This window comes from Loxodonta africana, chromosome 8, assembly GCF_030014295.1.
Source record: "Loxodonta africana isolate mLoxAfr1 chromosome 8, mLoxAfr1.hap2, whole genome shotgun sequence".
Lineage (NCBI taxonomy): Eukaryota > Metazoa > Chordata > Mammalia > Proboscidea > Elephantidae > Loxodonta > Loxodonta africana.
The window spans coordinates 36,762,710-36,774,819 of record NC_087349.1 but is presented as its reverse complement, the minus strand read 5'-3'; the positions used below and the strand labels follow the sequence as shown (position 1 = coordinate 36,774,819).

Sequence of the window (12,110 nt, the reverse complement as noted above, 5' to 3'; positions counted from 1 at the left end):
ATACAAATAACACCAGAGATTACATGATAGAATTTTGCAAGACCAAGGATTTATTCATTGCAAAAACCATAAACAGCGACTTGGACCTCAACTGGATGAAAATACACAGAAATCAAATTGACTACATCTGTAGAAAGAGATGATGGAGAAGCTCAATATCATCAGTCAGAACAAGGCCAGGGGCTGACTGATGAACAGACCATCAACTGACGTACACAAGTTCAAGTTGAAGCTGAAGAAAATTAAAACAAGTTCATGAGAGCCAAAGCACGACCATGAGTATATCCCACCTGAATTTAGAGACCATCTCAAGAATAGATTTGATGCACTGAACACTAATGACAAAAGACTACGCAAGTTGTGGGATGATATCAAGGACATCATACCTGAAGAAAGCAAAAGTTCATTAAAAAGATAAGAAAAGAACAAAACAGATGTCAGAAGAGACACTGAAACTTGATTTTGAATGTAGAGTAGCTAAAGTGCAAGGAAGAAATAAAAAAGTAAAAGAGCTGAATAGAAGATTTCAAAGGGAGGCTGGAGAAGACAAAGTATTAACATGACATGCAAAAACCTGGAGTTAGAAAATCAAAGGGAAGAATACACTCAGCATTTCTCAAGGTGAAAGAAGTGAATGAAAAATTCAAGCCTCACGTTGCAATAGTGAAAGATTCTACGGGAAAAGTACTGAATGACGCAGGAAGCATCAAAAGAAGATGGAAGGAATACAGAGTCACTATACGAAAAAGAACTGGATGGCCTTCAACTATTTCAGGAGGTAGCATATGACCACCAACCTATGGTATTGAAGGGAGAAGTCCAAGTTGCACTGAAGGCACTGGTGAAAAACAAGGCTCCAGGAATTGACAGAATACCAACTGAGATATTTCAACACGCAGATGCAGCACTGGAGGTGCTCACTGGTCAACACCAAGAAATTTGGAAGACAGCTACCAGGCCACACGACTGGAAGAGATACATATTTGTGCCCGTTCCAAAGAAAGGTGATCCAACAGAACGCGAAATTATCATTAATTTCACATGCAAGTAAAATTTTGCTGATGAACATTCAAAAACGGTTGCAGCAGTACATCAACAGGGAACTGCCAGAAATTCAAGCTGGATTCACAAGAGGACATGAAACGAGGGACATCAGTACTGATGCGAGGTGCATCTTGACTGAAAGTAGGAAATTACAGAAAGGTGTTTGCCTGTGTTTTATTAACCATGCAAAGGCATTCAGCTATGTGGATCATAACAAATTATGAATAACATTGAGAAGAATGAGAATTCCAGAACACTTAATTGTGCTCATGCAGAACCTGTATATAGACCAAGAGGCAGCCATTCGAAAAGAAAAAGGGGATATTGCCGGGTTTAAAATCAGGAAAGGTGTGGGTCAGGGTTGTATCCTTTCACCGTAATTATTCAATCTGTGGGCTGAGCAAACAATCCGAGAAGCTGGACTATATGAAGAAGAACATGGTGCAGGATTGGGCAGTGTTTCACTCTGCTGTACACAGGGTTGTTATGAATCAGAACCGACTCGACACCATCCAATACCAACATTCTAGTTGGGAAAACTGCCAAACAAATTTATGTAATACAGAAAGTTCTTTTCATTTTCTTCCTTGGCAGTAAAGCTTAAGAAGAAAGTGTTTCCGTGGCTCTCATCATTTATGTTAACCCAAGTTATTTTATGCTTTTTCGACTACTGAAAAGCATCAAAAAATTATAGAATTTTGTATTTTAGAATGAATTTCAATGTTTATTTGATCGAACTCATTCATTTTATAGGTAAGAAAATGGAAATCTAGAGAAATTAAGTAACTTGCCTATAATAACACTGTTGTGGCAAATTAGTACCAGAATCAAAGTCTCCTGACCTAAGCAATACTCCCACCACATAAGATAGGCTGCTGTTTAAAAATTTGGTGAGCTTTCTAACACAAACAGAACCTCACATGTAAAGAATTATTGAAAATATGCATCCACAACCTTTAAAGACTTAGATTGCTGTTAGCTGTCATTGAGAAGTTTATCAGCTTCTGGAAATTATAACTATATTTAATAATTCTAAAAATACCTCAAAGGGAAACTGATCAATTTTCAGATAAATCAGTCAGATATCTTTTCTTTCAATCACAAGATATAATTATCAAAACCTGATCTTTAGAGATAATTAAAATTATGCTAGAGAAAAGAAAAACAAAATGGAGCCATAATATGTATACTTGGTAAACTATCAAGTAGAAAACTGAGATTTCTGGAAATTTAGTATCTCTTTGTGAAGGATAAATTTCTAGGAACACGTATATCTCCATAATAGTGAAATTGCCAAAGGTGACTTTACCTGCGAGAGCCCACTCTCCCGTGCCATGGGTATGCCCACTGTAATATAAAACATAGGTATCGTGTCTAGGTCCATCCATAGTCCGAAGTTCAAGGAAAGCTTTCAGCTTGGAATGTAGAGTATCAAAAGACAGTCCGCTTGTGGAATAGTCACATCCATAGGTCTCAATCATATGATAAGCAAAAAATCTTTGGATAGCATTGAGCATGCCAGTAGACCTGAGATTTAACTCTTGAACATGTTCTGGTGGAAGAAGTGTTGGTTGACCATCAGGACTGAAGGAGGAGGAAAAAAAGATTATTTCGGTGTTTAAGAAGTGTTCATTCTCTTTCTCCTTCTTATCTGTCATTTATAATTGATCATCTAAGAATCATCATTTAAAAAAAAAAACTTCCTACTAACTAATTGGCAGAATTTTTGGTGTTTTTAAACCATTTTTTTAAAATTCCTATAGCACTAAGAATTAAGCTTGGAAAATCAACACCTGGTTTCTAAAAATTGTGTATCTTATCAATAAGATACTAACTAAAACTAAAAGCTGGGAAAATAATATCTCCCTATCGAATAACAGATATTGGACAAGACTTTTAAAAAAGCATGACTGTTATATTAATTTGGCCCCAAAAGTTTCAAGAACACCCAGGTGGCTATTAATATATATATATATATATATATATATATATATATATATATATATTTTGTTGAGAAAAAAAATTTAATGTAAAATATGGAAGCAATATTTTAAATTACATATTTAATTTCTGTAATGAAAAGTATGGGCCTTTGTAATATTGTGTTCAAGTTTTATTAACTTAGGGTACACAAATTTTAGAAGTTGTCTATTAATAAGTAGCATTTTAAATCAATTATTAAAATTTAGGCCACTGCCTTATGCTACTAAATACAAATTGGAAATTTAGACCTGATCCTTAAATATAAAATGGTACTGCAGTAAAGATAATAAAACAAGTCTTAAAAATAACAGAATCAAAATACTATCAATATTGAGAGGGAAAAATCATCACACCTTTTCCAGAAAAGGAATTTCTATCAGAGTTTTAAAAGCTTTACATTTTGCTTCACATATTAACAATACTATTTTCATAAAAATTTAGTTTTCATTAAAATAATAAAAGATTTTGTTCCATACTTGTAACATTTAAGTCATAAAAGGGTAAAAGGATAAGGAATAATAAAAATTGTTATGGAAGAAAAATCTATGTAGATTACTATTCCCACACATTCTTTCTTCATACTTGTCACTTCTGTTTATTTTGCCCCTCTTTAAGAGCCTTCAACTTTTCATCAAGCCTTAACATGGGAGAAAATATTTCCTGCGAAAGTGTCTCTAAAAGCTTGGTCATCAGGACTCATTCATGGCAAAGAAACTTTTTTTTTCCAGAGGTGGTTGTTGGTGTTCATTGAGTAGATTCTGACTAATGGCAACCTCATGTGTTACAGAGTAGAACTGCTCCATAGGGTTTTCCTAGCTATAATCTTAATGAAGCCCTGGTGGTGCAATGGTTAAGTACTCAGCTGCTAACTGGAAGGTTGGCAGTTCAAACCTACTCAGTCCAAGAAAAGTCGATGGGACAGTTCTACTCTATCACATTGAGTCACTATGAGTTGGAACCAACTCAATGGTACCCAACAACAGTCTTAACAGAAATAGATCGTCAGACCTTTTCTTCTACGGTACTGCTACGTAGGTTCAAACCCCAACCTTTAGGTTAGCAGCTGAGAGTTTGTGTCACTTAGGGACCTATTTCAGAAGTACTTATCTATAATATAAAAATTAAAATATGGCAATATTTATGGATTCATACAGATTTCCCACATATTTGAGGGCAAAAATTATTTTGAAATAAAACTTAAATATTTATTATATTTATTAAACTTCACTGCCAATTTTTTGAATCCTTGGGATTCGTATGGCACATTCATATTCTCATCAGTTCTTCATAATATCCCTCTGAGATGGGCAGAACATGTATTACTTACATTCTGGATAATGATATCAAGGTTCAGAGGGATTATGATTTGCCCCAGGTAACAGAGAACTAGAATTTAGGACTCTGTGGTTCAGTGCATATTCTGTATTTCACATGGCATTTTCTTAAGCAAGATATCCCTTTTAGGTTAGGACCTTACGTTAGAAAATTCACTTGTATTTTCTGATTTCTAGCTAAAATAGAAATTAGACATTTATTTTTCAAATATTTAAATATGATATTTAAATATTGAGTCCTGAGGATTATATTACTCAGAGTAGATAAAAGTTTTAAAGAATCTGGAATAAATGAAGAAATACCACACATTATTACATTTTGAAAATATAATTTTGAAAAATGGGCTATATTTAATAGTCATACTTATGGAGATATTAAGAAAATGTTGAATCAAGTAGTTACTTGATGATATTACTGTACCTGCAGAAGTTGGTGGGAATCACAATTGCATATCCAACAGATGTTCCTCCTAAACAGTTACCGAGTTCATGGAAGAGCCCATGAGCCATGGATTCCAATGGCAAAACAATGAGAAACATGCTCAAGAAGATTCCATTTGTTGGCTAAAAAAAATTTAAAGGACATGTTTACACAATATATTTGTGTACGTGTCTGCATGTGAATATGTATTTATATACATGTATATTCATTCACAACTTTTAACCCCCATTTCGAAAAAGGACAATTAATGACCTAAAAATAATTATAAGTTGAAGCACTGAAGCAGCCAAATATTCACGGATGAGTTAATTAATGTAATGAGCCCTAAATTTATCTCTAAGCTTCTCTGAAGTTATGGCAAAACAAATACAGCAAAATATATATATATATATACACATTTTTTTCCATTTGTAACATCCCACCTCAACTAAAAAAGAATCACCTCTCTCCATATGACAGAGAAAGAGCCAGAAAACAAGTCCTCTCCTGAAAAATCTCACATCAAATCATCCTTAATACATTTCACTAGAAAGAGTACTTTAGAAAGGGCTCCTTTCTTTTCCCATGAAAGAAGTCCAGATATTGACAATAAAATATTTTTTTAAATTTAAGATCCTAAAGCTATCAAAATGAATTGCATTCTTGCATTTAATTAAATTTACAGTATAGTTTCCTCTCAAGAAGTTCTAGTTTCTCTATATGTCTAAATTCAAATTTGTAAAAAGAATTAAAGACATCTGAAACATCCTAAGAGCAGAATGGAAAGTAGAGAAGCAAAGGAAATATTAAAAGGAGGCAGATGAGGTAGTAACTGCAATAAAGAAGCAGAAAAAATTAAAGGATCTATTTAAATGAAAAGATAATGGAAGGATGCCGGTCAGTTCTGACACATGTCATTAGAAGGCTGATATTATTCCTCCTCCTTTCTGTGTTGCTACCGCACAAATATACTATGCAGTCACGTGCCTATGTTCAAGGACACATGTTTTCAACGCTAAAAGGGGGGGAAAAGAGGGTCTCATCTGACTGTAACTTTAATAAAAATAGGAAGTTGATTTCCATATTGGAAAAGCGAATATAGTATCTTATTTTGGTACATTCTATCAATGATATTAATAACACAATATATGCTCAATTTAGAAACATTGTAAGATACAAATAAGTAAAAGACATGTCACTAAAATCATTCTAAGTACAACCATTCAGACACAGCTACTATTAACATTTTTTAAAATATTTCCAGATTTCATGCAATAAATATGCTCATGCTATATATCCATATATATTCATGCAATCTGTATATACACATGTATATAGTTTTTTAACCAAGGTGGGATGAAATAAAATTTTCTGTAAACTGTTTAATATATTGTGAGACTATTAACATAATTTACAGACCAAATGGTATTCTTATTTTAAGTATGAAATTTTAGTTAGCTGATACTCTATTACTGGTATTTGGATTGCTTATAATTTTCCATTTTTTTTTTTCTTTATAAACAAAGCCAGAAAAAATACCAAGTTCTTTGATTACTGATGAGGCTAAATAAATACCTTTGACCACTTGGAGTTCATCTTTGGTAAAGTGTTAAACTATTTTACCCACTTTTCCAAAGGGTTGCTTTTTTCTTACTGATTCATAGTTTTTTTCCTCAACATATTTTAGTTAAAAATCTTTTGTTGACTGTGTTGCAAATAACTTCTCTCTATGGCTTCCTTAATGGTCTTTTTTGCTTAACATAAATTCTTAATTGTATTATACTCATTTGGGGTCTTTTGTTAGTTAAATCTTTCTTACCCAAAAGTCAAGAAGATATTTCACATTATCCTCTAAAGGCTATATTGTTTTCCCCTTCCTTTTTAGCTTCATAATGTAATTGATTTTTGTTTATAAGGTCTCAATGTCATTTTTTTTCTGTATGAACATCCAACTGTCCAAGCACCAATTACTGAAAATATCAACCATTCCACATTACTCTGTGATGCCACTTCTGTCATAAATCAAATATCTACAGATTCTCGATTGTGTTTCATCTATTTGTCTACACATTCAAATATTTTCTTTAGCCTTTATTTCTCCCCTTTCTGGGATGTCAATCAAACAAAGATTAGGTCTTCTCACTGTATCTTCTATGAGTTTTGCATTTTTTTCTAAACAGTCTTTCCATACTTTTTTTCCTTTTTGGAGCTCCTTTCTGCATAACCTCTTCTGAATTATATTTTCCAGTTCACTAATTTTCATTTCAGCTTTGTCTAATCTGTTAAACTTGCACATTGAGCTAACTTCATGTATTTTATTTCTTGATTTTAAAATTTTTATTTGGTTCTTTTCAAATCTGCCTTGTCATTTTTTATACTTTGCAGTTTCCCAACATTTATTATCTTTGCTTTTATTCTTTCAACTTTGTAAGCATGATGGTTTTCTCTCTGTGCTAGATAATTCCAATATTGTAAGTATTTTAGGTCTTTTTGCTGTCTGTTGATTTTGCTGCTTCTTGCTCTCGGTGTCATGTATGTAAATGTGTGTATTCATAGTTATATTTATGAACTGACCACTGTATGTAAAAAAGAAAAGCATTAAACGACAAACTTGAAGCCTAGGATAATATCTTCTCCAACAAAGGATTTTTGTTTGTTTCTTCCAGGCAGCTGGGGGTACTACCAGTCCATGTATCTTAATCCAGGTCTGACCACTTAATCCAAATTGGACCACTGAGAAGACACAGGTCAGCATGCAAGTTTATGAGAGGACTGTAATACGCTTGGGCTCTACCCTTTTCCTTTGGTCTTAAAGCTTAAAATAAAAACCCCGAAACCCACTGCCTTTGAGTCGTTTCCGACTCATAGAGACCCTATAGGACAGAATAGAACTGCCCTTAAAATAGGAGATGATTTATCAGAGACTCCCACCTCCAGAGGCCCTAGGTTTTCATTTTTTGTGAGGGCACGTCTTTCCATTTTTTCAAGTTGTCTGTATATAATCTTCAGCAGAGTTTTATAGTATTTCTTTATAAAAGTCTCATAAGTTTCTTTTTTCTAGACATTTTGTTTCTTTTGCTCTTATGAATGGGATCATTTCTACTACATTTTTCTAACTGATAATTTCTAGGCTATTAATTTTTGTATATTTATATGTTATCCTTTGCCACATTAATACTATTAAAAACTATATTTTCACTAGAAACACCATTTATTTCTTTTTATATAACTTATACAAGGAGACATGCTTTTTTCTATGTCCAAGAAAATTTGCATGTTTTTTTATACTGGTTGGTTTAATGATAATTAGATCAGTAAGCAAAATCAACCTCTTATGACAAACATAATTAATAACCTAAGGCACCCTCACAGCATAACAGTTAAGCAATCAGCTGCTAACTGAGAAGTTGGCAGTTAAAACCCACCCAGCAGCTCCGTGGAAGAAAGACCAGGAGATCTGCTCCCATAAGGAGTAATGCCTAGAAAACCGTACAGGGCAGTTCTCTATCACATGGGATTGGTATGAGTCAAAAATTGACTCAATGGCATCTAACAACAATTTATAACTTTAAAGGAGCAACAAAATTCTCAACAAGCATTCTCACAAATATTACTACATTTTTGAATGGGTTTTTCAGTTAATTCTTAGGTTTGCCAGGTAATCATCTTATCTGCAACTAATAAGAATTTCACTGCTTTTTCATTTCTTTAACTTCTAATTGTATATGTTACTCCATTATGATAAAAATGCTTTGATGAATTAAACTCCGATTCACATAAGAGGATTACTTTCAAGTTATGCCAGCCATTCATGTAAAAGAATTACTGAATAGTCAATAAACAACATTATGGCAACTTTACTATTTCTGCCTTTAATGTTACAGAACTAGAACTTTTCTGATCAAGACAGCAGTATGAGGAACCAAATAATTCACTATCTTATCCTTTACAGCAAGGGACACAAACTCAAATGCATTCAGAGGCCAGGCAAGCAGATGTGTGACGCAGCTTTGGAAGTTAATAGGTAGTGGTAGAAATTCTAAAGGAAGCTGCGTTGCCACCTAAACATTCGCACTTAAAAAAATGTCCTGGCCAAATAAAATTAGTCAATAATCTTTAGACATGTTTAACTTTGCTGGACAGAACATAATTATAGGATTTTTAAACAAAACAATTACAAAGAAATAGCATCCTCTTTAAAAAAAAAAAAGAAATCCCTATACATTAATCCTAATACCAGGATAGTTAGTTATTAAAGGCTAGAGTGTGATCTCAAGTGTTTGAATATTCATAATGTTCCATGAGTTACTAAGAAATTTCATGACACAGAGAAAAAAAAATACTTTAAAGAAAATTCATAAACAAGAAATTTGTTATTTTCCTTAGAACAGGGAACTTAATTTTGACACTGAAATGGTAAAAGATTAGAAAGTTGTACTATCAAAAAAAATGTTCATTTTTACTTTGTTTAATCAAATCTTTTTTTTTTTTTTTTAATTAAGACCATTTACTAATTCGCTATGTGCTACAGCTGCTAACCAAGAGGTTGGCAGTTCGAATCCACCAGGCGCTCCCTGGAAACTCTATGGGGCAGTTCTACTCTATTCTATAGGGTCGCTGTGAGTCGGAAGTGGGTTTTTGGTTTGGCTATGTACCAGTTTTTCTCCTCATTTCCTATAGAAAAGAGAATGGAAGTTTCCATTCCTGAAAGCAGGCCTAAAAATATTTATTTTAAACCTGATCCTATTTAAATATGTCAAATGTAGAGACTGGCCCTTCTTAACTAAATATTCATGTGTATAGAATACTAATGGTTATTACTGATTTCTGCATTAAAGAATTTTATAAAGTTACTAGTACTAAGATTTTTATTGTGAAATTAAAGATACATTGTAGCTTTTACCATTAAAAAGCATATCAAGGAGTTCATAATTTGGCAGTGAACTACATAAATGATAAAGTTTAATTGCCAATCAATTTCCGGATGACTGAAGGGGAAAGTCTAGTTAAATAATTTAAAATTCCATCTAAAATATTGACATTGATGTTATTTAATATCCCTGGTGTCAGTTATACAGCACTGATGATAATTAGTACAATTAAAAAAAAAAAATTGCCGTGAGTCAATTTCAACTCATAGTGACCCTACAGGGCAGGGTAGAACTGCCCCATAGGGTTTCCAAGAAGCTGCTGGTGGATTCAAACTGCTGACCTTTTGTTTAGCAGCTGAGCTTTTAACCACTGTGCCACCAGAGAGGCCTTCAATTAGTACAACAGGCTAAATAAGTAGATGCTCAGAGTTTACTGTTCATAGTTCACAGACAATGGTGATCCGGCACTACTTGCTTTTTATAATCCGTAGAAAATTAATGGAGAATTTCATGCCTGCCATTATTTTTTAAAAAGCAAATTATAAAAAAAATCACTAAATAGTACTATTAGGCTATTTTTAATAAGCAAGCTTAGAAAAACAGTATTAAATATTCTATCAAGCTAACAAACACACAAAAAAGTGAAACATGGTTTGGCAATACTAAAATTCATAACCTTAACTGAACAGATGGCAAGTATGTCCAGGGGAACAAAAACAAATTTAGGGTGATTTATCCACTTGCCACTTTCACAAAGTTTCCATTTTAATGGCACACAAACCTCTATACTATAGCTACAAACTTGAAGTCACTAGTAACTTCAGGGTACCCATTACATTTTAAACAATTCCGTACAACAAATAAGAACAACTTAATTGAACAAAACCAGTAAGTGTAGCCTAGAAGTAAGGTTTAAAAGAAGCTTCTGAGACTTTTATAAAGAAATACTATAAAATTCCCCTGAAAGTTATAATTTTTTTTTTTAATCCAAAGTGGATATACACTGAATGTAATACCAAAAAACCCATTACCATCGAGCCAATCCTGACTCATATCAACCCTACAGAACAGAGCAGAACTGCCCCATAGGGTTTCCAAGGAGCAGCTGGTGGATTCAAACTGTCAACCTCTTGGTTAGCAGCCCTAACTCTTACCGCTGCGCCACCAGGGCGCCACTTAATATAACTGTAGACCAATGAAAAATTTGTAAGTAATTTCCTTTTTGTGAAAGTAGTTACTAGCTTGCAAGCTTTTAAGACCCCAGGCATTATGCAACAAACAAGGAGATATAACAGAAGCACTAAACACATTATTAGGGCAATTAACTGGGATGTCCCATGAAACCAGGGCCTCCAAACCAAGAAACCAAATACCCTGAGATGTTTGGTTGTACACAAGCAGCCTCAGCAGTGGCTCTTGCAAGTGGCCATTCAAGGCACGACAATTAGTCTCTAATCACCTGAAGCAACAGAGGAAGAAGCATCAGGAACAGAAGGAGGGTATGGAATGTGTCGCTAGTTGCCTCCATGAACCTAAGACCAGAAGAACTAGATGGTATCTGGCTAATTGCCTCCATGAACGTAAGACCAGAAGAACTAGATGGTATCTGGCTAATTGCCTCCATGAACATAAGACCAGAAGAACTAGATGGTATCTGGCTAATTGCCTCCATGAACATAAGACCAGAAGAACTAGATGGTATCTGGCTACCATTACTAAGCATTTTGATCAAGGATTTCACAGAAGAATCCTGATCAAAAGGGGAAAAATACAAAACAGAATTTCAAATTCTCATGGACTCCAGACTTCTGGAGCCATGGAGGCTGGATGAACCCCTAAAACTATTGCCCTGAAATAATCTTTAAACCTTAAACCAAAAATGTCCCTTGAAGTCTTCTTAAAATTAAACAATAGCTTAGCTTACTAGTAAAAACAGTCTGCCTTGAGCATTATGCTCTTTTAAGAATTATCTATTTGGGATCAAATTGACAACAGCAACTCAAAAGATTAGATAGGAAGCTTAGGGGCCAGTGAGTTTATGTTCACCGAAACAGAGGGTGAGAATGGCTGCGCGACTTGAACGTAATCAATGTCACTAAATCGTACTTGTAGAAACTGTTGAACTGGTGTATGTTTAGCTGTGTCTGTTCTCAACAACAACAACAAAATAAATAAAATTTAGGGGAAAAAAGTAGTTACTAGCTATTAATACTCTATTAAGTTGGGTTTTCAAGTCATGGTCAAAATATTCAACACTTTGAATTCCTAAAGTTTTTCAGGTAATAGGATTAAATCTCTACGTAACGCATAGATACTGATGTTGAAATCTCACAAAAAAATCTGGCATTTTCAGGGAAGACATATAATTCTTGTTCGTTTGTTTGTTTAGGAGTATTTTTTTCTGAGTCACCTTAAGTTAGCCAGATTTGGGAAATATTATACACAGAAGTCTAAAGA

The 12,110-nt window shown here is 33.8% G+C and overlaps 1 protein-coding gene across 4 annotated transcripts in view; it reads right to left on the bottom strand.

Moving 5' to 3' along the window:
• The window catches only part of TMEM168 (transmembrane protein 168), a 47,287-nt gene that overhangs the window by 16,866 nt on the left and 18,311 nt on the right, over window positions 1–12,110 (bottom strand). For all 4 annotated transcript variants that reach the window (XM_003407217.4, XM_023544563.2, XM_064289795.1 and 1 more), the window contains 2 exons: window positions 4,783–4,925; window positions 2,354–2,628 (listed from right to left, as the gene is read on the bottom strand). In XM_003407217.4, coding sequence (XP_003407265.1) covers window positions 2,354–2,628; window positions 4,783–4,925 — 418 coding nt within the window. The remainder of the gene's footprint in view (window positions 1–2,353; window positions 2,629–4,782; window positions 4,926–12,110) is intronic.